The sequence below is a fragment of the Neocloeon triangulifer genome, unplaced genomic scaffold, assembly GCF_031216515.1.
Source record: "Neocloeon triangulifer isolate White Clay Creek 2 clone unplaced genomic scaffold, ASM3121651v1 ptg000004l, whole genome shotgun sequence".
NCBI classification, from domain to species: domain Eukaryota; kingdom Metazoa; phylum Arthropoda; class Insecta; order Ephemeroptera; family Baetidae; genus Neocloeon; species Neocloeon triangulifer.
Window position 1 is genome coordinate 3,041,927 of NW_026775547.1, and position 26,467 is coordinate 3,068,393.

The 26,467-nt window shown below is 34.5% G+C and overlaps 1 protein-coding gene across 1 annotated transcript in view; it reads left to right on the plus strand.

Annotated features, from left to right (window-relative positions):
- The window catches only part of LOC132193561 (thyrotropin receptor-like), a 45,557-nt gene extending 19,851 nt beyond the window's left edge, over window positions 1–25,706 (plus strand). Inside the window, exons 7-18 of the mRNA XM_059614310.1 lie at window positions 885–959; window positions 1,423–1,488; window positions 2,350–2,418; window positions 5,556–5,630; window positions 6,978–7,095; window positions 7,151–7,243; window positions 9,279–9,515; window positions 10,242–10,510; window positions 11,804–11,946; window positions 16,982–17,210; window positions 19,005–19,284; window positions 23,391–25,706. Coding sequence (XP_059470293.1) covers window positions 885–959; window positions 1,423–1,488; window positions 2,350–2,418; window positions 5,556–5,630; window positions 6,978–7,095; window positions 7,151–7,243; window positions 9,279–9,515; window positions 10,242–10,510; window positions 11,804–11,946; window positions 16,982–17,210; window positions 19,005–19,284; window positions 23,391–23,828 — 2,092 coding nt within the window. The 3' untranslated portion in view covers window positions 23,829–25,706. The remainder of the gene's footprint in view (window positions 1–884; window positions 960–1,422; window positions 1,489–2,349; window positions 2,419–5,555; window positions 5,631–6,977; window positions 7,096–7,150; window positions 7,244–9,278; window positions 9,516–10,241; window positions 10,511–11,803; window positions 11,947–16,981; window positions 17,211–19,004; window positions 19,285–23,390) is intronic.
- Window positions 25,707–26,467: the final 761 nt, after the last annotated feature.

Sequence of the window (26,467 nt, forward strand, 5' to 3'; positions counted from 1 at the left end):
GTTTTATTTGGAGGGTAAAATAATGTTTATGGGTTTGTCAATCTTAAAAATGTGTAAATATGAAGTGCAATGAAATGTGGGGGAATGTTCATAATTGTAAGTTTGGCACTCCAGCAAATAACTCCGATGATAAGCATTGAGATTTTATTTTATAATCTTCAGTACTAAATAAGCTCCTCTTGAAGAAGAACCAATAATTTATTACTACTTAAAAAATTCCGATAACAACAATTTCTTGCGATTATTTGATTATATTGATATGCAATATGGTCCCTGGGCAGACCTTGCTACCGTTATTGGGACAAAATTTATGTATATTCAGATTTTGTGATTCCAAATTGCAATTTGAAAATAGTTCCAAATACCCACTTTTGTTATTTATTATCGGATGAATACAATTTTCAGTGAATTTTTTCATCTTACTTTTTATTGCTCAACATGGAACTTATTCTAAAATAATAATTATGCAACACTAGAAATTTTTTTCATTCACAAACAATGGTGTTTTATTGAATAGCCCATTGAAATTACAAAAATAGTCAGTTAAAACAACAAAAATATAATTCAAAATTTATGTTCAAGTTTTGTTTCAACAAAAAATGAAATAAACAATTGGTTCTAGTCAATCAGCATAAAATTACTTAATTCGTGCTGAAAATAACATTCCAAGTGATTAAGAAATTAGCAAATTGAATTAAAATGCATAATTGTGATTCTAGAATTAACGATAAGTATTTTTTTATCTGCTCGATAATTGACAGATCGTTTTACATTTGCTTCCTTCCGGAAAGTTGACTCTTTGAATGGCTTTTGTGCAGAGGACACGATTCGCCCCTTGTTATTTTCCACGCGGCGAACACTGATGGCGTCAATTCTTTTTGCAGCCGCATCGTTCACACCGGAATTACAACCTTGCCGCATTTGAGTGGTCTCAAAACCAGCTCCATTCTTCACATGGTGTGAGTAACTCCTTCTTCTCTTTCGGTTCATTGAGCCGAGCTTAAGTCAGCGCGCATTTTCCTCTCGCCTGCCAGAATTATTGCGGGCGGAATGCGTGTCGCGTTCATTCTTGCATTTATTTTGATGAGTCTTTCAATTACTTTTCCCTCGCGATTATTAAAATCCTAAATCTTTCCGAATCATGGTTCCGCTATGAATTATTGTTTTTCCCGTTGTGCCACTTTCTTTCTTTCTTTCGCCCACCCGATGTTTTCGAAATGATTTTTTTCTCCAAGCTTCAGCTGGCGGAAGCGAATTGCGTCTCCGGCCCAAGACAAATATGGCCCAATTCGCCCCATGTACGGACGTGGCGGTTCGCTTTTCAGATTTATTTGGAGACGCGATTGGCTCCCGCCGTTCTTTATTTACTCTTTTTGCTTCTTACTTAATTGGAGCCGGCGTGTTTTCTGCACTCTTTTTCAGGGACCTGGAGAGCAACCGCATTGCCAAAGTCACCTCCAACTCAGTCCGCGTGCGCACCGAGCAATTGTGAGTTGGAAAATTCTTTTCTTTGATCTCCGAAAGACTAATTTAGATTTTTTCCTTTGTCGCGAAACGTTTCGTGTTGTGAAAGAATGATTAAAATCCAGGCTCGTGAATAAAAAAAAAGTTGGTTACAACTCTTTTGAAAAAGTAAATTATGTAACAAGGCAGCTTTTATACTAATTAATTCTTTGCTTCACCAGATTAAAATTTCAGAGTCCATGCAGACTTTTTATAAATTGACATAAAATTAATTTTCTTTATTAAACTGCTAAAAATGCTTTTTTTTTAATTTTCACCAAAATTGAGGCCAGTATTATAGAATTTTTTGCAATACAATTTCTAACTATCTATTTTTAGCACAATTATTGTATAGTTCATTGTATTGTATTGTATTATTTATAAGCTACTTAATTTGTATTTGAAAAAAATGATATATAATATTTAAGGCACTTTTATAGACTTTTAGCTAAACATATCTCATCCTGATATAATTCCTACCTAAAATTTGAGCTTTCACGTCGTCTTTTTGTTATAAACGGGCTATTTCGCCAGTTCTGTAAATAGAAATTCATGGAAAAAGTTTGAAGTTTGGGTCAAATATTTTGATTACATTTCCTATTTTTGGGGCAAAGGCAATCATTTATGTTAAACCAAACTTCTAAAAGTCGAGTTCTTAATAAATGGCAAGTAGCATCTTTCAATTTTCCGTCTCTGCCACCAACTTTTACGAGGCGCCGGCTTTTAGAAGTTATAAAAGCAAAACTGTTCTGAAAACTCTCATCGCGCTTTAATATAACATTTTACGAGCGCGGCTGCGGAAGCACCTCTTTGAATATATGCTTGAAATTGATTTTCCTGTTGCAGTTTGCTCAACTACAACAGAATCAGTGAGGTCGAGGACTACGCGTTCAACGAGGCCGAGATCGCCAAACTGTGAGTACTTCTTACAAATATGGTACCACACACACTATAGCAACCCCTTTCAACGCCGTTTTCCTCAGTCGTAAAGAGGGTTCCTTTTTTGAAAAGTGAGGAAAAAGAGGAGACCGGTGGACGCATCTTTCACCCAAATATCCGATGTGTCGCACACAATGCTTCTTTCTTCTGTGAAAAGCTGCCACCGGCACGCAAGTTTTTCGCTCGCCCGCCCGTTGCGAAACAACACGGAAATATAATAGAAAGGGATCAAATCCTATTGGCTCATTTTTTGCGCGGACCATCAATATTAAAGATCGACATTTATCTCCGCACGGCCTTTTTCCATTTTGGCAAAGTCAAATATTCAATATCACGGCGAATGAATTGAATAACGGCACATACGTGGACCTTATCTAAAATTGATCGATTTTCAATTGTTATACATTGCATTTTATTTTTTTTTCATTACACTTAGAGCCAAATTCATTCACCGTGTTCCAAGAGACAGTCTTGATAAAAACTATGGTTGAATTGAAAAACAGGCTTCGTCCTCTCATTGATTGTTATTAATTATTATCAAAATATGGCTCCACCACAGTTGCACCAATGGTCTGTCCTATTATTCAAGAAAAACACGGTAAGCAGCAATTTTAAAGAAAATCAACAATGAAGAAAGTTTTTTGAAATAATAACGTTCTGTAAAGGCAACAAGTAAATTCCACCGTTTTGCGAGTGGCATAACTTTTAAATCCAGAAAAAATTGTATTTGCAACAAGGAAAAAGCCCATTTTATCCAGGAACTTGTTTCCTCAAATGCCAAACTTTGGCACTTGAAAATTGGGTTTTTAATGAGTCTCAAAATGATATTCCTCTCCTGCGGGCTCTTCTTTTGATGTGCTCAAGAAAATAAATTGACTCTTGATTGATGCGATACAGCCTGTCTGACCCAACCAGTGTCGTTCTTTGATCTTCCTTTTCAAAAAGAGTTTGATTAGTTAAAAGGTGAAATAGGAGATATATTCATTTAATGATTAAAAACAAAATTGCTTTTACTGTAAAGATTTTTTTTTTTAAATTAAATTTATGAAAATGTTTTACACCGAGTTAATCTTGGTATGAATTGTTTCTACAGTTGTTGAATTCCACACTGAGCAAAAATCGAAATGGAGTTTGAAACAGAATTGATTAAAAATTGTGCTTTCTGAACATTTAAATGTTATGCACCATAATTTAATTAATTTAATTTATACCTGCTAATTTTCACTTTTATCAAAAGAAAATACAAAATAAGCAAATTGAATTGCTCCTACACAAAACACGAATAAGAAATATATTCAATTAGCTAATGGAATCCAGCAGCAGTACAAAAAGGCTCCGCAGTCCTCTCCCTCAAAAGGTTGGCCGTCGAAAATAATTAAGCGGCGGCAGGGGGTCTCGCATTTCTATAAGCCACCCTCTCTTGTGTATAAGCCGAGCAAACACATAAGTGACAAACGTCGGTGTCTGATGCAGATTGCGGGTCGCGTAATTAGTCATTTGAAGTCAAAGCGGCATTCAAGCCTCGACGGCGTTGACTAAGTGCTCTCTAGGAGCTGCGCAAGCACCTGATCAAGCACAAAAGGCAACGCACGCAAGGTGACCTCGTAAAAACGCACCCGGGCCGTACAAACGCGCCGTTTCGAGGTTGGTTCACCCAGGGCGGCTCCCAAGTGCGAGCGTTTCCAGATTGGAGGAACATGAAAGAGAAAAGATAGTGTGCAGTTTGCTATAAAGACGGGCGAAACATTTAATAGGCAGACGTAGAAAGAGCTTTGAGCTTTAGAAATTGAAGGGAGTTGCGCACAAAAAGAAATTTATCAGATTATTTATAAAATTAGCGCTCAATAATACTATTATTGTTTATTTGTCTAAATTTTATCACATTGTTTACATTGTAAAAATTAATTTGAAAAGAAAAGGAATTGTTGGACGAATTTAATTTTTAATTAAATAAATTATAAGTAGGTTTTTCAAAAAAATTGATTTTTATTTTTTTTTTCAGATGAAGTTTAAACAAATTTGCTCCTCATAAAAAAGATGTAATATATTTTTGCTGTGTACTTTCCACAATTAAAACTTTCCAGCTGACTTTCATAAGCAGTATTCTTAATTATGTAATTATTTTGATCATTTGCAAAATTGACTTTGGTTGGAATCTTCTGATTTTTTGGATTGTAGAACAGTGTTATTTCTTTGTTTGAATTATAAATTAAGACGTTATAAAAGTGAAATTCACAAATCATTGACATTGAACTTTGGCCTAAGCAATAATATCAAAAATAATCAAAAGGGAAGTTGTCGGGCGCAAAAATTATAGGCGTCCTGCATTGAAGGGAGCATGATAATATGCTCATTAAGAGAAAAGATTTTGTGTTTTCGGGAAACCTGAGATCTCAGATAAGGGGAGAAAATTTTCAATTGAAATTTATTAATTTAGATGAAAATCGCGTTTATCATTCGCTATAACAGAAGAAATCACCGCCAATTTAGTCACAGATGCATTTTTGATCCTATGAACGAACATTCTAAAAATAATATTTCTTCATAAATTGTAACAAAAAAATATAACAAGTCTATTAACGCCCTTTTTTTTAGTCCTATATTGTCGTGATTTTATGGAATTTCAAGATTCTCTGTGTAAAAATTAACCTGAAAAATAATTTAAAAATTTTCAATTTTAAAAGATTTTCTGTTATAAAATTCAAGGAACGCGCATCTCCCTTCAAGAGCTCTACACATCGCGCTGTTTGGAGTAGCTGTCAAAGTGCAATAAAGTTCCCGAAAAGAATCCACCCGTTATTCCTTCAACGAGCAGATTCGGAGCAGCGCGCTCGAGAAAAAATAATATCATTTCGCGAGAAGGATCATTTATTTACAAATGACACCCGCCGCGCGTTTTTTGCGCACATATCGAACGATGTATTGCCGCGATGCCAGCAAGCAAGATTAAACTGCTGCAGAGCTCGAATTAATTCGCTGCGTTTTGGCAGGCACTTCACTTTGATGCGTCGGCGAGACTCGCCTGCCGGATAGGCAGCCCGCCAAACTCGCTCTGCTTCCACAAGTGGAAACAACATGAAAATGGCTCGTCATGTTTTGTGTTCTGCTTGCAGGAGTCTCAAAGGAAATAAGGCGCTGGTCGTGATACATCCCGAGGCGTTCATAGGGCTCAAGAGCCTCCGCGAGCTGTGAGTATAACAAGAGGGGCGCATTCGTCTCGTAGTCTAACAATAAGCCTACAGCTTTTCACCCACTTTCTGCGAATGAACTAAAAACGACTTTGGGAACCTGGCATTATTTTAAACAATTAGAAACGCGCGGAATCCATTAATATTTAAACACGTGCTTCAGAGCGATGAAAAATAGTTTAACTAATTTATAGTCTTCACAACAAGTTGGAGAAAGTTTTGCGAGATAATTAATATCCGCAGACAATAGAAAACAAGTAAAATAAATTCATTGCAAAAAAAATTTGTAGAGAAAATGGGTTCAGTGAACTTTAAAACATACAATTATTCTTTTTATGCATAGAAACATTTTATTAAATTATTATATAAAAATTTTATTTGATGAATAATTATTAAATACTTTTAAATTAATTATCGAAATAGAATTTGATAGAATTTTAATAGTAAGAAATTTAGTGCTCCATAACTTCTAGATCCAAGAATCTAATCAAATCCTATGATTCTCAATCCAAAATTTAATTCAGACCACGTATCTTGACGCATTTTGTCTGATTATAAATAAATATAGACTTTACACTGTTCTTTTCTTATATTTTCAGACAATTTTAAGTTATTTTTATTGTATTTATATTTTTTTTTGACAATTATGAAAACAAATTTTACTAGAAACTGCAAATTTTCTTCCTTCCTCACTTTGGAGAAAAAAATTTACTTTTGAATGCCTCGTTTGTAAATCAGTGATGTCCTGTCATATATTTTATAACTAAAATGCAATTCAAATTTCATCAATTTCAATTGATTACTGCAAATTAATCTAAGCCAGTAAATAAAAAAATTCTTTGATTTGAATTGACCTGGGAATTAAAAAAAATTTAAGATAGTTAAATAAAAAAATTGAAACCAATTTTGCCAGTCTTCTAATTTCTTGATGCTAGTGCTAATAATGCTAATATGTATATTATATAGCAGAGCATTCTGAATAAATGGTGCATTTGCAGATGAAAATTGAAACAAATTAAAATTTTAAATGGAAGTGTCTCCATGAAAATTAGGCAGAGGAAAGTTATAAATATTTCAACATTCGCTTATATCGCTTGCAAATGTCAGCAGACAGCAAAAGGGCTGGAGGAAGTTTTGATAATTGGATTTTAAAAAAAGAGAAAGTCTGAGCTCCTTCTGAGCCTGACATCACGTCTTGCCCGGCAAATTAAGAAATTCAATTTAGCACTCTGCGTCAAGATTTGTCTTGAGTAACGGTGAAAAGGTAGCCTGATAGAATAATGTCGCTGCCGGTTGTGTTTTTATCTCTTTCGGCGCAGCTGTCAATTTGTTTCTTATCTCTCTCAGGGACCTGTCGCAGACTTCGATTTCGCAGCTGCCCAGCAAAGGTCTGAAGGAAATCGAGATTCTCCGGCTGGAAGACACGCAGCGCCTCAAAGAGATCCCTTCCATTTATTATTTCGAGGTAACCTTGTTTGGTTTGCGAGCCGCGAACAAGAGAGTAATTTGCGTTTGTGTAGTACTTGACGGCAGCATTTCTCAACTACCCGTATCACTGCTGCGCCTTCCAGTTTCCCGCCAAGCACGACCCGCACGAGTTCGAGAAACATCAGGTAAGATGTTTTCTTGAAATCTTCTCCGGCTTCCGTTTTGCCAGTTGGAGAGGTGAATTCAATCTTGGAACACATGTAGAGAAGATCTCAATTTCTTTTCAAGTGCTGGAATCAAGTTTCACGTCTTTTTCCTCCCTTGCTTGCTCTCTGAACTCAAAAATTTTATTAAAACATCAATTTTATAATTTTCATAAAGGATTCCCCGTAGTGAAATTCTTGTGTTTTTATAAAGTTATAAAAATTTTAAAAAAGATTGAGCAAAGATTGAGCAAAGGCTTCTTATCAAATATTTGTTTTGCACACCGTAATATATAAAAATTCTTTTTTACAAATTTTATATTAAAATTTATAATTTAAAATGAAAAAAAAAAAACACTTACACATTAAAAAGCACTTAAAAATACTTGAATAAGGTTTGTCATGAAATGTTACTTTCTCATCAAATAAATGATGAAGTAATCAGATCCATCTAACAAAGAGCATAATCTGTTTTTCCCCCTTGTTTGTGAAAAATATGAAGTCAATCTCTGGGAACGTGTAATTAAATTTCTGCATTGCAATCCCCTCGTCAGCTGAAGTGTGTAAGGCAATGAATTGGTTTAGCGTTAATTTAGCGCCTGAATGACTAATGTGCGTAATTCGCAACCTAGATAGCAATTTATTTGCAAATTGCAGGGATGAGGGACACTTTGTAACATTTGCGATGCAAACGCAGTAATTGTTTGTCCGCTGCAATATTCATTTCAACAATAGTTAGAAATGGTTTGACTGAAAGCGGACGTTCATACTGCAAGTACACGCTTAATGGGTTTTATACAACCGGCTCTACGTGAAGGCCGAGCTGGTTGCATATTTCTTTTACTGGTGGCAACGTGTGGGACTAATTTATGGTTTTGAATGTATTGTTATAAAAGTAATTAACTCGCACTCCATGATATGAAATATGAAAGGGAATTGTTTGAAAATTTGTTTCAAGGTTTGTAGGATTTGTTAAGCGATTTGTGATTTAATACTTCCTGCGAGAAAAGGGATTATAAAATGCTCCAATTTATTGGCTCCTTTAAACAGTAGCGCTCAAAAGTTTTGGAAATTCTAATTTAGACACCACAAAAGGCAAATCGGCTCTGCTGATCTTGAAATAACTCTTTCTTGAAAATATCAAGTCTCTTTCTTCCACTAGCAACGGATTTTGTTACAACCGTTAATGATGAATTACACAGAAAATTTCAATTTGCAAAGAAACACTTTTCTGGCAGCTTAATTATCATGAAAGCCACACCTTAGGGTTTAATTACCCTGCTAATTATTTCCTGCTCAAAGTTCGTACATATCAAATTCGACTTTGAATAAATTCGTGCTTGTCTCACATCTGACGCCATTTTAAGAGGAATCACTTTGCCAAACATTTCTGCCTGTGGAAAACAGAAATCGTGGTTTCGTAGAAGTGTTGCGGGAAAATGAATTAAATAAATCCCGATAACTTTATCTAAAGAGCTTTCACAGTAGGGTCTGGGGAATAAAATTCCTAAACAAGAATAATTCCATTTAAAAAAATATATATATTTTTCATGAAACTAGAGGGAAACTTTTTCAAAGCTTACATTGATTTTATTGCGAGATTCATTATAATTATTTTGCTGTGTATTACGTGTAATTTGCAAGAATATTTTTTTTTTAAATTTCGTTAAATACAATAAGATCTTTGTCTTAAATTTACTTTATGCTTCCACATGTGAGTCTTATATTTTATTTAAATTATCATAAATATATTTTTTGAATATTAAAGACGGTGGAAACGTTCAAAACCCTTAACAGATGATTTTTATGCATGGTAAATCTCTGCATAACAAATCAAATTTTGTGTTAAGTGAATAATTCTTGGAAAGTTTGACGAAACTTTCAGTTTCCCGGATGAACGCAAAGACGGCTTCCACTCGGTATCTTTTCCCGTCAATTTTTGTCAAAAGATAATTTCCTAAATCTAACTAAAAACTATTGAAAGTTTCCATGAACCCATTTAATGACTTTTTTGCAGCGTTTCGTGCAAATGATTCAAGCCAAATATTGCTCGGAACCTACTGTTGTTCGGGAAAAGCGAGCGTCCAATTCCTCCGGAGAAGAAGGTTTCGGCGAATTCGGCCGCGTCGTCTTCTCGCCAGACAACATGAGCACGCCTCAGCACAACGCGGTCGACTGGGGCATCTTGGCCGAACAACACAACCCACCCAATTTCGACCCTTACTTCCTCGATCCCCACAGAGGATTTGGACAGGCAAGTTGTTATTTTTCCATTAAAAAAAAAACAGCTTTTTGGCAAAACGCGCTCTTTGCTGTCGACGCTGATCGGAAATTAATTTTTGAAAAGAGGAAATTTGCTACGGCAGCAAAACGGTGTGCGATTAATCAAAAATTGTTGGTGTCCTGCCAAAAAATCCTCACCCGGTACATATAATTTGTGGGCGGCGGCATTTTCCACACGAGACGGCGGAGATATAATTCAAAAGTGACAGCGCACGGTTGTTGACGGTTCTTTTCAACAATATATTTGCCATGACAATGAAATATCAGGGGTCGGAGAACGTGCTATTTTTATATCTATGGCAACCAATTTGATAAAAAATCGCAAACAAATTTTCAGAGGGAAATAGAGGTTTCCCTTCAAGGTACAAATCTTCCTAATTTATCTTAAACTCTTGAACATTCTGCCAACGTGTCGTATCGCTTTGACAAAGTTGACTTTGACATAACTTGCAGAGATTCAATTACGTCGCCGATGAAACTCCCAAAAAGCTGCTCTTTTCAATTTCTCCGGGGAAAAGTATCAAAACTTTGCAGGCTTGACCTCAATTATACACACACCCCTATTAATCAACGTGGCTAAATTTAGGTGAAGACCGAAATTTCTTCGAAATTTAATCCCGGCAAGTTTACGCTGGGGGCAAAGTTAAAAACAAAGGCCGGGTATAAAATAACAAAAAGTTGTTTCTCTCCTTCACAGGTGAGCGACTTGGGAGGCTCAGGGGGTTCCGCATCCGGAGCGGAGGGTGTTTTTCACCCGAGCGGTGCCATCTCGCCGCTCATAGTTCAAGCCTACTGCGGCAATTTGTCGCGCACCACCCGGGACGTCAAGTGCAGTCCCACCCCAGACGCCTTCAACCCTTGCGAGGACCTTATGGGCAACTGGTGGCTCAGGGTTTCCTCTTGGATGGTCGTCCTGGCGGCCGTTTTTGGAAACCTTGCAGTGCTTGTCGTCCTGCTCAGTTCCAGGTGAGCAATTTTTATCCCACAATTATGTTATGACTTATAAAAAGGCTATTTTCAAACCAAATCAGACTTTTTATGCTATTTAATTAAGTCCCTGGTACAAGCAAGTTAGTTCTCAAAAGTTTAGTAAAAGACCGTAAAAGACTATTTTAATTTTTCTCCAAACAGCAGCAATATTTCTTCACTATTCGCTTAGACATAATACAGATTTTCTTCAATTTTGTTATGGAAATCTGAACTACCTGTTACAAAATATAAGCAATTTATTAAGAAATGTAATAATTATTTACAAAGACTCAAAGTAGATATTGTGTATAGAAATAAGTATTAAAAACATATTGTGTAGCAGCAGAATTTTTAGCGGTCAAGGGTTGTTCCGGGTTGTTCCATATGAGTTAGAGGGGATTTGCAATATAATTATGTCTCACAAAACCCATTTCAAATCAAAACAAAAAAGATCATAAAAAAATTTAATTAAAGCCTTTATCTTGATTCACAAAGATCTGTCAGAATGAATTTTTTTAAGTGAATTAAGCAAATTCAAAAAGCTTTTTCCACCAGTCTAAATGCCTCCTTCCGTAGCACACGGTATGAAAGGACGGTGAAGGTGGTGTAATAATTAATTCGAAATTCGAATCAAGTTCTGCGAAACGAGACATCATTATTGCCTGTGAAAATGCGCAGAGGCAGAACGTTTTAATTTTTTGCGGAGGTAAAATAGCATGTGGAATTTCACCACTGCTCATATATTTTGAATATGGCGAATTTTTATTGCTCCAGAACTTTCTCTTTTGGGCAAATAATATAAAACTCTGCACATTGGGAGACTCTTTTGAGGCTGAAATGACTGGGATGTAGAAATTATATTTGCAAATGGATGGAGTTAAAATTACAATGATATCATTTAATGCTTCCAGTTGGTTGAAAACCCATGCAAAAAAAATTACAACTGAAATGAATCAATTTTCGCTGATGCGAAAGTTTTCAAATAATTTCTGACTGAAATGTATAGAAAAATAATGATATATCAAATTTTAACTGAAGCTGGCGTATTTTTTTCCATTTTATGGGGGGATTTTTTTTAGCATCTTAACAGGCTGTTCAGTCATTCTGAAATTTAATGCATTATTTTCCTATTTCCACAAAACGATCTCTTAGTGATTTTTCTTCAAAGCTGAATATCAAATCAACATAATTAGTGCAGCTTAAATTTTTTAACTCTCTCAAGTTTCATTTGATTGGAAGAATAAACAATTTTCCACGTCAATAAAATCAAACACCTTCTGCATCTTGCAGGTTTCGAATGACGGTGCCGAAGTTTCTGATGTGCAACTTGGCTTTTGCCGACCTCTGCATGGGCACCTACTTGCTCATGATTGCCGCCATGGACGTGCACTCGATGGGCGCCTACTTCAACTACGCCATTGACTGGCAAGAGGGTGAGTACAAAGTTTCCTAACTCCATCAAATAATCCTGTGTGAGCAGCTTTATTAAATCTTGAGCGTGACAAGTGACTTGAATTAGTTTACGTCAATTTAATACTACTTTTTATGTAAATTTTTTTCCCTGCAAATATTTTTTATATACAATACTATAAACATTGCTGAACATTCGAATTTTTTGTTGATGAAAACAACGCAAAAGCCATATAAAAACCAAAGCTGATTAAAATCATTTAGCACCAGAAGCGGCTTATTGATTATTTAGTAATTTTTTAATAAATTCTTTTATAAATTCAATTTTATGTTACACCCCAGTGTTTTTATTTCTTTTTATTAATCAACAATATTGCAGAATTGATAATTTAACTATTTATAGTTATTGTAATCCCATTATTATTTCTATTAGAGTTAAATATTCTTATCATATCTTAAAAATGGAACAGGCCAGAAGGAATAAAACAGGGTGGTTTAAGACGATTAAATGCTATATTTTTATGTCAATTAATTACCAAATGAGGGCAAGATCATTAAAAACTACAGCTTCTGAAGAGTGCGAAATGCACTTAAGTAGTTGTACTCGCAAATTCAGATGATTTGAATCGAGAGAAATGATAAAAAAAATTAACAGGTCAGAAGCGATAAAACAGTGGTTTAAGACAAGCGTAAAATTAAGGCAATTTTTATGACAATTAATTACTGAATTAATTACTGATTACTAAAAACTGCGGCTACTGAAGAGTGTGAAAGGCACTGATCTTGTTGTGCTCGCAAATTCAGTTGCCTTAAATCAAGCGATATCATAAAAAAATTAATTACAAAAATGTAGGAAAATCACACCAACATCAGCATCTAAAAGAGAAAATGAAATGATTATTCTTTAAATTTCCATTTGTATTATTTTATACGAACTAAAAGTTTTCATATCAAAAGACCGCTCAACTTTTAGTGTTTCAATAGAACAGTTTTGATTTTATGAGATTTTTCATCACGGAACTCATTTATCGTGTAATCGCTTTTGAACTTCCTTCTGTAAGCAAACTTTTAATTAAACTATTGTTGTTTGGTCGCATTTCCATGGTAGATACAAATCATTTAATTGGTTTTGAACACAAAGTCACGAATCATTTGAAAAATAAGCTCTTTTCAGTGCCTAATAACTCAATATACAACAAAAACCCCCGTTGCGGTCCAGCATCATCGGCTTCAGCTGGAATTCTCGTTAAAACGGTGACATGCAAAACGACAAGCATTAGTTAGTGTCGCTCCGCGTGCTACGGTGGCTTTTCAGCGTTTGAGCCTCCGCCGTGAAATATGACCGGCGTGGCTATTCATTTCTCCGACCGACTCCGGTGCCAATTCTTCCCCGGATGTGTCTCTCTCTCGGAATCGATATTCGCGAAAACAAAACGTGTCGAACCGAAAATTGTCACTCCAGTTTTCCATCAAAGCCGCTGTTTTTTTCCACACTCTTTTAATCTCCGTTCCGGTTACGAAAATTGGAAAAAATTCGGCGCCGATCAACAACAACAACCTGTCAAAACGACCGATTTTGGTGCTTCAGTATTGTACGTTGTCGAGCGCACTACACTTTTAGTTCTCTGAACCGAAAGCGTATTTCCCAGCAAAGACAATGGCAAGTTGAAGCGTCGTATTATTTGGTTTATTTTATTTGAGTATCAACAACTAGATTCACTCATCGTCATGGCCCACGACTTTTTGCCGTCTGCGTTTGCGACAGACCAGCGGCTTGGAAAATTAAGTTTCGCGACTTGCTCGTTATTTCTCCGAATTTCCCTCGCGTCGATAATTAGACCTACTTTTTATAACTTAACCTGCTAATATAATTACTTATAAAATGTTGCTTCAAAAAGGTAGGAAACCAAGGTTATAATAAGTTTAAAATTGAAATTGAGATTGCTAACAAACCTTTGCATAAGTCTAAGGTTTAAAATAGGGCTTTTTGAAGGTTCACGTTTCCCTTCGAAAGTATTTCAGCCCTGAGGTTCTTAGGTCTTTTGAATCACTAACGACTAAGTTTTTGTTCGCTTTCATAATTCAGCAGTAAAATCAATTTAACAAGCATAAAAATTCCTTCCAGAGAAAACCGGAATGGATGCTTAAAAAATTAAAGCAGATCTAAATTTTTTACAGAACAATTTCAAGCCCTTTTTTTTAAAACCCTCTCTCCGCCGTGCTTTCAACAATTGAATTACGTTTTTAGTCCACGGAAGCCGTCCATAAGAAATTTACGGTCAACGCAAAACACCTGCCCTAGCTTACGTATGCAACCCGTTTTGCTGCTGGTGCGAGAGGCTTTTGAAACAAAAGGTCACGGACGCTCTACTGTTGGGATGCACGTGGAATATTAATGTGTTGAGTTTCGATTCCGACGCATCTGCAAAGCAAGCGTGGCGAGAAGATTTAATCCTATCAATACTCAGCCGCGTTCCATTTATCAGGCGACTGATTTAAAATTTAAATCAAAGGCAAACAATAAACTGTGATTGAAATGAGTAAAGAACAACTGTTTGTATAAAACTTTTCGGAGAATTATATTTAAAGTGTAGTTTTTCCTGTTTCACACGAATTGATTGGGATCAATTATATTTTTCTGAATATAACTTAAGAGGAAAGTAAACAAGTCCTTGAACAGGGTTTTGTTTATTTTTCAAAGGTTAACGCGGTAGAAAGACAAACTTCCTTGAAGAAAGCAGGAAAATCTTCGTCTTTTCAGATCTTTTCAATATTAAATTAGTCAGCAGCGCATGGAAAAATTTACAAGAATTTTGGAACATTAAACTTTTTTTAGAAAGCCTAATGTTTTGCATAATTAATTTCTGCGTGCTTATAATTAACTGAAGTTAAAAGTGGCCAAAATCAATAATCAATTTAAACAAGCTTTTTTCAACAATATTTTTTTCGGGGATAATTACGATTCAAAAATTTAAAAAATCGATTTTGAGCGGAAAAACTATTTTTAATAAATGACATTAAAAGTTTATAACAGCGCTGAAAAATATTTAGAATAAAATTTTGTTCCTAATGATATCTCTGAGAAATAATGCTGGGAATATTATACAAATAAGTTTACCAATTAAAAACTAAGCAAATTAATACTGTTCATCAATTTAACTAATTAAAAATTATCCAATGCTTTTTGCTCACAGTCGTTGTCAATGCACGTGTTTTCAAGGCAAACTAATAATAGACAATCATTAATGATCTAAATATAGGCAATTATAATTAGAGAGGGAGACGTTTCATTAACACGGGTCAATTATGCATGCAAATTACGGATCAATATGAGTTTTGAGCGTTATGAGGTGAAAATTACAATCGAAGCGTCAACGTCAGAACACGCGTCACCTCGCTCTATTTCTAATTAGTATGCCCCGTGCACAATGGCCTCGTTCGCAGCGCGCGTTAATTACGAAATCGCCCGGTTCAAATTGCCCTATCGAAGCAGCGTCAAAGTTTGAAGACAATAATCACGTTAACGCAGTCCAAGTTTTGAACGCGGATTGATATAACAGGCCCGCCTCTGTTCCTAATTTATTCTCACGTGCAGCAGGGGCCAGACGGTGGCGTCAAATTTTCACGCAGTCTGTGAAAAGCGGAAAAGGGAGAAACTCAAAGCGTGTTTTTTCAGCACTCGTGTTTTCATAAAACGGACCCTCTCTCGGCAACGCCGCTTTTACTAAAAGGGAATAAAAATACATTTTAATTTTATCCCTGCCTTGGTTACTCTGCTCACTGATGTGGAAATTTTGAGCGTTTTTCATTTATTATTATATATTTTGTGTAAAATCTGTACATAAAAAGATCATGTTGCGCAAAATTAGCTTGCCCTCAAGTTATGAAATTTTTTGTAGTCGACAGAGAACACAAAATTCATCAAAGTCAGTTTATATTTTATGATAAATTTTTTTTCCTCAAAAGGGAACCTGAATTTACAAAATATTTTTGTTTGTGGCGATAAAAAATAACAGGAAATTTAACTGTTGCTGTTTTTTTTTAATTTTTTTTTTAAATCTGTTAACCGAAGCCATGTTAATTCACTGTAGCTCTCGGCCTGAGGCAAAAAGCTTGTATTTACTGAAATGCGATTTAGAGAAACGAATGCAATTAAATTGCCTGCGTAATTACAACCGTATCAAGTGGCATTATTGGCAATAATTTGTGCTAAATTAATACTCATATACTCGTAAACAGCTTTTCCTCTTTTAAAAATGATTGCGGAGGCAAAATAAAGTTATGAAGCTTCGATTATATAATGTTTGAAAAATGTGATTTTAGTTTATACTTGCGCAATTTAAAAGTTCCTGGATTAATAAGTTTTCTTCTTACCTCAAGATCCATTTCCTTTGATTTTCAAACAAGGAATAATCTACTGCGCAGAATATAATTTTTGTTTTTATTGATTTTTTTTTTTTTAATTTTCACGATGTTTTTTATTTAACAGTAAAATGTGAAAAATGAGCAGAAAATCTATATCTTCTGCTGGAATTGTTTTAACTTTTTTATAAAGAGGATGTTCAATAACTCTGATTAAAATTCGAAATAGAAGAAAAAATGAGTGTATTTTTATATTAGTAAATAATTTACATGAAATTCATATTACATAAATTAAGTATTTTCTACAATGTTAAGAATTTTGTAAGAATTTTCCGTACTTACCTAACATTGTTCATCAGGTTTATCAGTTAGCAAAAACAAAAAAATAAACTACAGAAAATAAATTGTAAAAAAGCATGTCAATATAAATTTGAAGGTTTCTTAATTAGCTTCAATTTCTTAATAAGGATTTTTATTCAATTAATTTGTTTGTTTATTTAATCCTTTCAGCACAAAAAATATTTCAGGGAAATTCTCCCAAACTGATTATTAAAATTTATATTTTATTGAAATTTTCCTACGGTTATTTAATGGAAATGACCTATTTTTTTGTGATTGAGAAATAAATTGTTATAAATTCACTAGTTCTCATGAGACTGGTTAAATTGTAAATATTTTTCTTTTTATTGTTGACAGGCTACGGATGTCAAGTGGCCGGTTTTCTGACCGTCTTTGCCAGCGAGTTGTCCATTTTCACGCTCACTCTCATCACTAGCGAGCGGTGGTACGCGATCACATACGCTTTGCACCTAGACAAGCGACTTAAGCTGTTCAGTGCGGCGAAAATTATGGCCCTCGGCTGGTTGTATTCAGTCACCATGGCTACCCTTCCTCTGCTCGGCATCAGCGGCTATTCGAAAACCAGGTAGGTTTATTGACTTAATTGTCTGTCTGAATTATTCGAAGAAACTTTGCGTGCTCTGATTGAAGTGCACTAATTGTAAGCTTTGCATTATTCCCAAAAATTCCACCAACCAGGTCAAATACTTATCATGCTCCCTTAAATATTTCAAACTGCGTAGCGCTAACTAATTGTAAGTTGGATGTATTGAAGTTGCTGTTGTTAATTAAATTAAATGCCTGCGTTGCACTGCTTTCTGCTTCTCAGGTATTGTGATCCAAAGTTTTGTGTTCGAATTGGAATATAATTGCTTCCTTTGATTCAAATTACTTCATAGTTTCTTGTAATGAACATAATAATGAAATTTATGGTTCACTGATATTATTCATTTTCTTAATGCTAAAATTTTCCGGCGGTAAAAATTGTAATTTTTCCAAATCTGACTACCTTTAAAAAAATTCTCCTTGTGACACAAAATATTTCTTGAAATTTTACCATTGAAAACAGTTGAAAACTCCTATTAAGCGGCTTATTAGAAGATTTTTAGTCTAGCTTAACATTTTTTTTATTATTTAGTTTGCGATTTCAACTTTGAAATTTTAAGAAACTCTTGCTCAATTGACAGTCGATTAAAATTTTCAAATCGACAGTAAATTATTAATTTTTATGCCAAATGCAGAATATAGAAATTTATCAGGATTTGATCCAAAATTTAGCATCAGCGTCTTTTTTATTAATAATAAAAAAAAAAGATTGAACATGCAATAGCTCTTCTAAGAGAAGCAAAAAATTTTGAGATACACTTTAATGAAAAAGTGCCTTTTCATCCACTAACATTAGCATCACGTCAGTGATTTTTCATTTGCGTTGCTTGTATAAGAGAATTACCAAAAGGCAACCGATTCATATGTGATGAAGGGTACAGAACCAAGACCGTCAAAAAAAAAAAAACAGCGAGGGAAGTTGTATGAAGAGTCAGAAAAATTATAAAAAAAGAATTTAATTGCAAATTTAATCAAGCTTGACTTATATATATATATATATATATATATATATATATATATATATATATATATATATATATATATATATATATATATATATATATATATATACAATATATATAATTTTACAGTTTACTGTAAATTTTTTTTTTTACTATTTATTGATTAATTTATATTTTGATTTTATTTTTTTCGCTTTAAACTGTTGTTTTTACGCGCTTATGAATTTTTTTATTTGTTTTGGCCATTTTTGAAATTTAATAACTTTAAAAATAAGCTACAATTAAATTATATAAACATTTCAGATTCAATGTTGTGTATTAAATCCTCTGTGCAAAGCAGTATCTTCTCTATAAAATATTTTTTCTTTCATCACCTCAAGCTTTTGGCCTTGTTTTTCTTGATTAATTTATCATCACTAATTTAGTAGCATTTTAGCTGACAAATCTAAAATAATTTTCATTATATTATTTGCATAGAAACGTTTTATTAAAGAAACTTTCGTATAAATTTTTTTATATAAATAGACTTGAAAAGGAAATTACATTTTTTTGCATGTGTCCCACCAAAAAATTTACTCATTTTGTCACATTTATTATGATTCTAGGCGATTAAATTTTCAACAAAAAATAGTTTTGAAGACTTATTTTAAATTAATTTAATTAATTTAGCCTGTTTTGGTCCATTTTAAAATTTGTTCATCCACTTAAAATTGCATTAATTTAATTCATTTCATGATTTTGGTTTTTAAAAAAATACGCAAATGACTCCAACAAAAGCAATTTATTTTCTCCAAAACTTTGTCCTCTTACAGCATCTGCCTGCCGATGGATAACACGGACATCGAGGACCAAGTTTACCTGGTGACACTTCTCCTGGTGAATGGTTTGGCGTTCGTGCTAATCTGCGGTTGCTACCTGAAAATCTACTGCACCATCAGCGGCCACAACACGATCGCCTCGCGCACCGACACCACGGTGGCCAAAAGGATGGCCCTGCTCGTCTTCACCGACTTTGCTTGCTGGGCGCCCATCGCATTTTTCGGACTCACCGCCGTCGCTGGCTTCCCACTCATTGACGTCACAGGCTCAAAGGTCAGTCAAATTTTATACACCTGTATATTAATGTTTCATGTAATTTGCTTCGGGAGTTTGTTTGGCATGATTGTTTTGCTGAACACAGCCTCCCGGGGAGAAATATCATGTGCCAAAAAAATCCATTTCATCAAACTCATGGCAGAAGAGCTGCTTGTTTTCATTTAAAGACCCGCTGGTTTCAAACGTTAATTGTTATTTGTCATTTAATTGAAACGTAATGAGAATGGAAGAGAAATGGGCCAGAAAAATTAATACAGCGTTCAGGAAATTGTATTTTTATCTTATGGCATATAGGCTGGTAAAAAGTAACTTTTTCAATAAAAATTTTATTTAGCTCTTTAACATGCTCGTTATAGTTTGCAGTGAGAAATTATCAAGACATTTTCTTAAAAAAAAAAAAAAAATTGCATAAAAATAGCGTGATTTTAGAATTTGTATGAATAATTAGTGAGTTAAAGAAAAACAAAGAAACATAAAAAAAAATGATTCCACCACAGCATAAAATTAACAATTGTAACGATATCAAATATGAAAATATTAAAACATCTAAATAATAATTTAATAATTTATGTAAAATAAAAATATCAACAATTTTGAAAATTAAGTTTTTTTTAAACATAAGAGGAATCAAGGACACGCTTAGCTGTTTATACTGTTTTAGTTTTCCTCAGCATTCAGGACTTTTCCAAATTCTTGCTGAATGTGGTGACAAGATTATGTCATTTTATATTTTTTGAGAGTCCCGCTTGAAAATGTGGCACGAACGTTTTTGCGCTCAATAGAGAAATGATTTCTTGTTGCCATAGGTATAATGAGCTCAACAAGGAGAGCTTTCCTTTCATAAAACGCTTATTTTCTGCGTATTTGGAAATGGATACTTTGTTGTTAGAGGGAATTTTTTGGGTTATTAAACGAGCAAGTACCGCAAAATGATATATTTGGCATCAGATATGGCTGCAGTAAAATTTAAACTAGCATAAAAGATATAAAAAGAAAAAAATAAAATTTTGCAATAAAAAATTCTCAAAGTCTGCATTTGAATTCTCGTTATTATTTTTTTTTTATTTAAACTCTTTTTGAGGTTATTTTAATTAATACAAAAAAGCACAAAATTGAGGATATATCCGGCATTAAATCAGGTTTCAGGAAAAGTTTTAAAGAATGAACGTTTTGTTGAAAATTGGTCTTTTAGTGAAATAGGAAACGGGAAAAACGATTTCAAAAAGTAAACTGGCTGTAGAACAAAGTTGCACTCGCCTCCAAAAGAAATCCTGGGAGACGGGGAGTGGAAAATTTAATGATATATCTCAAATGAGACGAGTTTAGGACAATTCACGTTGAATATTTTCGATGTATACTTTTATAATTAAATTGTATCTTAAAAGAAGTTTTACAGAGGGAATTCATGATGGAAAAAAGTTTCATCAACAATTAGAACAATATTACTTTTAATGTGAAAAAGCAGTTAACTGAATCTTCTTGTAATTGCAAAACTTGATAATATTGTCAAATATTGTATTGCATGTGTCTGGCGCTTAAATTCATATTCATTTGACAAAATTTCAGCATCACGCGAAATCGAGATATTGTCGGGCGTCTCTCATCTTCCGCGAAAAGCGCTTTACATTAACCTAATGACTCTCCTCCGCCGGCCCAAATCGCATTACGCTCATGATGACGTGCTCAAGCTACACAATGAGCTCGCCTCATTTTAATTGCGCGCCACCATTCATTTAATTAATTTAATTTAAATCATCGCTCCAAAAGTCAGAGGGAAGATAACATTTTTGGCCAGATTAAAAGGGACACCAAAAGCAAAGAGATCTTTAATCACTATTCAGGCCTGCCTCTTTAAAAGCCGCGGGAAACGCGTGTGTCGTAATTTGCATTCATTTGCCGCTGCTTGCCTTATTTCCAGATTCTTTACTTGTGAAAATCCTCTTTAAGTATTCAAAATAAATGAAAACCTCACAATCCTTGATCGAAGAGGATTTTTTTTTTATAAGAGCCAATAATCTTAATCTTTCAACAATTTCTTTCAAACAGCTGAAAAATCCGAAATATTATTTTAAATCACGTATTTAAATTTTTTGTAAATGATTAGTTTGGTACGGAGAAATTTTTGAGATAATCAATCTTTATAGATGGTTCCAACGATATCGTTGAATTCCTTTGTCTCGTAAAGAGAAAAAGAAAGCAAATTTAATATTATTTTATTTTGTTTTTAACTCAAAACGTCAACTGATCTGTATCGTAAAAGAAAATTCTAAAAAAAGGTCAACTTTTGCTCCTATAAAAATCCGTTGCCAACAAGTTTCACGCCCGTAGTGCTATGTTTATTCTCAGCTTTGCAGTTTTGATTCACTGCACTGCTCTTGAGATTCTTCTTTCCAAACTCGACCGAAGTCTCACAACATGTACTTTTTACAAACTTTAAATGTATATCTGACCTTTGGAAAGGAAAACTTTGGCGTTAAAAAGCGGAAAGGACGAAATGTTGGGGAGTTATTTCGAACCGAAGGGAGGCCATTGAAATGGGGAGCGGCGGATGTGAGAATAAATCTGTTTTGCGAGAAGCAAATGCGAACGTGAAGATGAGAAATGCTACGCGTTGTTTGAAATTGGACTGGCGTGCTGCTTAATAAGAACGCGCTGCTTTGCATTGCATGAGCGCAGAAGAGAGCAAACACACACGATCCATCTTTATCAGTGGGGCACAAACGAAAGGGTGTGGCGCCCCCAAACGACGAACAAAAACTCGAGAGTTCACCTTGGCTGCTAAGTGTTGGCAGCCAGACGAAATTAATCAGTCATGTAGAGTCAAATGTTAGAGAGAAGAAGAAAGTTATTTGCTTTAGTTTAGTTAAAATTTTTTCGCTCAAATATAAATTTAAAATTAAATGATAAGTTGAGTTACAAACAGTTAATTAATTTTTTTTCCTTTTTATAAGGGCTATAAGTTCGATAAAAAATAAATAAATGCAATATTGAATTTCTAGATATTAAAGGAAAAAGATTTATAGCCATATTTAGATGCAAATTAATTAGAAACAGTTTCCATGTACAGCAGCTTTGCACTTCATAATAACTCATAAACCTTTGATCCTGTACAATTCCACTTGTTGAACGATTGACTGCACATTGGATTGGTTTTTAGAATGAAACCCCCGTAGGCTTCGTTCACTTGAATGATTTTTACTTTTATGACAACCAGTTGAACATATTTCCAAATGACGTCACCGACATAAAGAAAGACCAGTTTATTGGTTTCCAAATACCAAAATAAAAAATACCTGTATTGACAGTTTTTATACTAGAAATATTGCTAAGTAAAAATTATTTAACTGTAGAATTTAATCATTATTTTGTATAGCAAAAGATTAAAACTTATATAATTCTTTATTAAAATCTAAATTAATAATAAACTAATTTAGCAATAAAACGAGGTGTTGTAATGGAAATTGCTGATTTTGAAAACATGAAAATTGAGGGGATCGTTATATTTTTATAAACTATTTCAAGGAGCCTCATAACGCTCTTGGGTGATTAATAAGTGACAATTAAATTGCAGAATTTAGTTAATGATTAATTTAGTATTATTTATTGATCATTGTTTTATAATGACGCATTTGGGAAATTATCTCTGCCCAAATGCGTCATTGCTACAATCAGCATAAAATAACTCTTGACAAAAAAACAATTGAATGTAAACAATGTGATGTAGCAATTTGGACAAATAAACAACAATAATAAAGAATAGAGAATAAAATAGTTTATTAAAACATTGAATGGTAGCACTCGAGGTGGATTTCATGTAAAATTGAAACCAGGCAAACCTCGTTGCAAAGTAAAAATGCAATGGAATATAAAAAATAAAGGACAAGGGGGGGGGGGGTCAGTTGTCCTTTATTTTTTCTTTACAACAAGGCTCGTCCGGTTTTAATTTTTCATTTAATTTAAAACATGTTGGAAAATTTTAATCAAAATCAGAAATAATTAAATTCATAATTTTGCATAAATTTTAATTTATTTATTTCCCAAAATTATAAATTATAACCTGCGAAAGAAATAATAATTATTTTTTTCCTAATTTTGGTTCGCAGGTGCTGTTGGTGTTCTTCTACCCGCTGAACTCGTGCGCCAACCCGTACCTGTACGCCATCCTGACCAAGCAGTACCGACGCGACCTGCGCGCCATGTGCTCGCGGCGCAGCTACTGCGCCAAAAAGCCGACCAAGGCCGTGGCCGCCTCGGCCATTTCTCAGCCGATGCGCAACACCTACTCGACCGGGCCCCAGCAGCCCAACAGCGCGGCCGACCTGCGGCCGCCGGAGCAGCGGCGGCCGTCGGCGGCCACGACGGGCCGCGAGGCCAGTTCGAGCAGCAGCAGGTCCAAGGGGTCGCCGCACCCCCTGCGCAACTCGACCACCAAATTGCACATCACCGGCGAACAGGAGATGCTGCTGCGGAGGGCCGTCGAGCAGGCCGTCCTGCCCGACGCCCACAGCGCCCCCGAACCCTTCATCAGCAGCAACGTTTGACTTTTTATTCATTCAATTGGATTTCTTTTCAACTCCTCAAGTCTTCACCCTCTAAATAAATAATGTATAATTGTTTCGCTTATTTGTGTTAAATGGCAGTGTTATCTGTGATGGCTGTGAAGTTATTTTTCCCATGGAGTGTCTGTGTGCCAAAAACTTATTAGCCGAGATAAAAAAAATGTATATCAATCAGGGGCGACTGTGAAATTTTTAGATCGATAAGAAACTTTTAATTTAAATCTCAATTTGTAGCGCAAATATTGCCTATTTTTAACATTAATTTTAAAATTTTGAGGTTATTTAAAATTAATTATTTAAAACTTAAAAACTATAAGAAAATCCAACCTAAATTTTAAATTTTAAAGGGCTTCTTCAGAAATGATTTTATTCTTGCAAAGAGACAAAATTTCATGACTGACATCGTCATTGTGATCAAATTTTTGTACACTCAAGGGTTGAAAACTTTTTCAAGTCACTATCATTTTCCCACAAGTCTTAAATTCTTTTTATGAGAAATTTTAATGAGAAAAGTAGAACCTTTGATTAATTCTCTTTTCAATCCTTAGAAGTGCGGAATTTTCAATAGCGATTTCTGTGACTATCATGGAATTTTGTGTTCTTTTGAACTAAAAAATTTCACTGGTAAGAAGAGCCTTTTATGCACCTCAAATTTACCATTTCAAAAATTTATCATCAAAAAGATCCACAGTTTTATAAATATTTACAAGCACCAATCTTCAAGCATCAGCAATTGCAAATTTTTCAGAAATTTTTGAGCCCCTTGCTGATCACTAGTGCGGTAAATTAAAAGTTTGTAGTTTTCTAGCTAAAGATGCTCTTACTTAAAAACGGGCAGGGGGATTATTTTCCTTTCATAATTAATTAATTTAATTTATAGCTGAAGTGCTTTGAAAACTTATTCGAAAGCTTCAGTAAAACGCTTAAAATTTTTTCTTATAATGTTCGTCGGATAAAAAAAGTTGTGCTTATGTCGTGCAGGTTGCATAAGTCGTTGGCAAGCAGGCGTTTCCCAAACAACGTCGGCAGCTTGTTTTCATAATATTTTGAGTGTCGGAAGTTCTGAATTGATTATTTCACGATTCCCTTTTCTGGTTCGCGAGTTTTCCGAGTGAAGGTTGTTAATGCGAGTGTGAAGTAGAGAGAAAACTTTCGAGAACGCGAGCACCACTCGAAGCCCACGGCTGCTCTGAAGAGTTTCGATCATCAGGCGTCAGTTATCGCATGTTTGGAGGGTACATGTGAGGAGATGCGACGCAAATCACGGGCCAATGAATAATTAGGTGTGAGATGTGATTTGTGTCGGATTGATTATTGATCATCAAGTTTCGTCATATTTATTCATAATTTTGTAAAATCGCAAACATATGTATACTTATAATTATTAATTTTTTTTTTTTAAAAAGTGTGAAATTTTAAATTATTGGTGATAATGTTATATTAGAAATATACTATTAAGTTCTTGAAAAGAAAATAAAAAAATATTTTCTGTATGTGTAAAAATATTAAGAAGAAATATGAATACAACAAAGTTATTTATGTTGAATATTTAACGTTTGACGTTTGTTGTTGGCGGTGAAACAAAACCACAGAGCGTGTGTACCATTTCCTATTCAATGGTGAACCGGTCGATATTATGCATTCCAAAATCGCGATCGCTGTTATATTGCTCTGTTCGCGGAAAAAAAATATTCGGTTCCATTGATTGTGTAATAAATTCTGTTATTGCCACCACGTGTGAAGCTTGTGAATGTGTCGTTGTTGAATGAAAAGGATATGGAGACGTAAAAAGGAAATATGAACAAGTTGATGGAACATGAGATGTTCTTTTTTAATAAAGCGCCTGGCGGGCACCATACAAAAAGCAGCAAAGAGTAATTTAATGCTCCTTTGGCTCCGATTGCATCCGGCGGATCTCCAATGACTATCCAATAAGGAAAATTCTGACCCAATACTTGTTGAACCGCCGGATTATGTGTCCATTGGAAAGCACACGGATTTATTTTTTCATGATATTTAAGACGTACGGTAAGAAGTCACTTCAATAATGGCATTATATAATTGTCATTATTCGTGGAAAAAGGGCTCAACGTGATCGTCGGTTGCCAAAATTAATTTGGGTGTGTCTTGGGAAACGGAGAAAATTTAAACGGATATTTTATTTTCTCAGAATGAAAGGCACTCGGATTTTTTCAGGCTCACCAATTGTGAAGAGGGAGCAAAGGAAAGAGGAGCGAAAATGATCAATGCTATAAAAGTGGCCCCTCAAAACTTTACGACCTTCCCTTGAACGCAACAAGGCGGAAAACGAAGAACCTCCTGCTAAAGCCAACTGATTACCTAATCCGAAAATGGGGGTCATTTTATTATCCCTCATTTTCAACGTTTTGGTTCAGACGCATTGCAAAAATGGTGAAAATCTTAAATGAAAGTCTGGATAGTCGGCTATTCTGTATCTGTTTTGCATTATTAAATTTACATATTTTATGTGTTTGGGTTAGAAAAATTCTGCGTCTGAAAAGAGGTAGAAAATGTCTCTCAAAGGAATAATAAATTATACATTAAAGGCACTTGCAAATTCTAGTCGAACGAATGTTTTTTTATGGTGCTAGTGGGCGTTA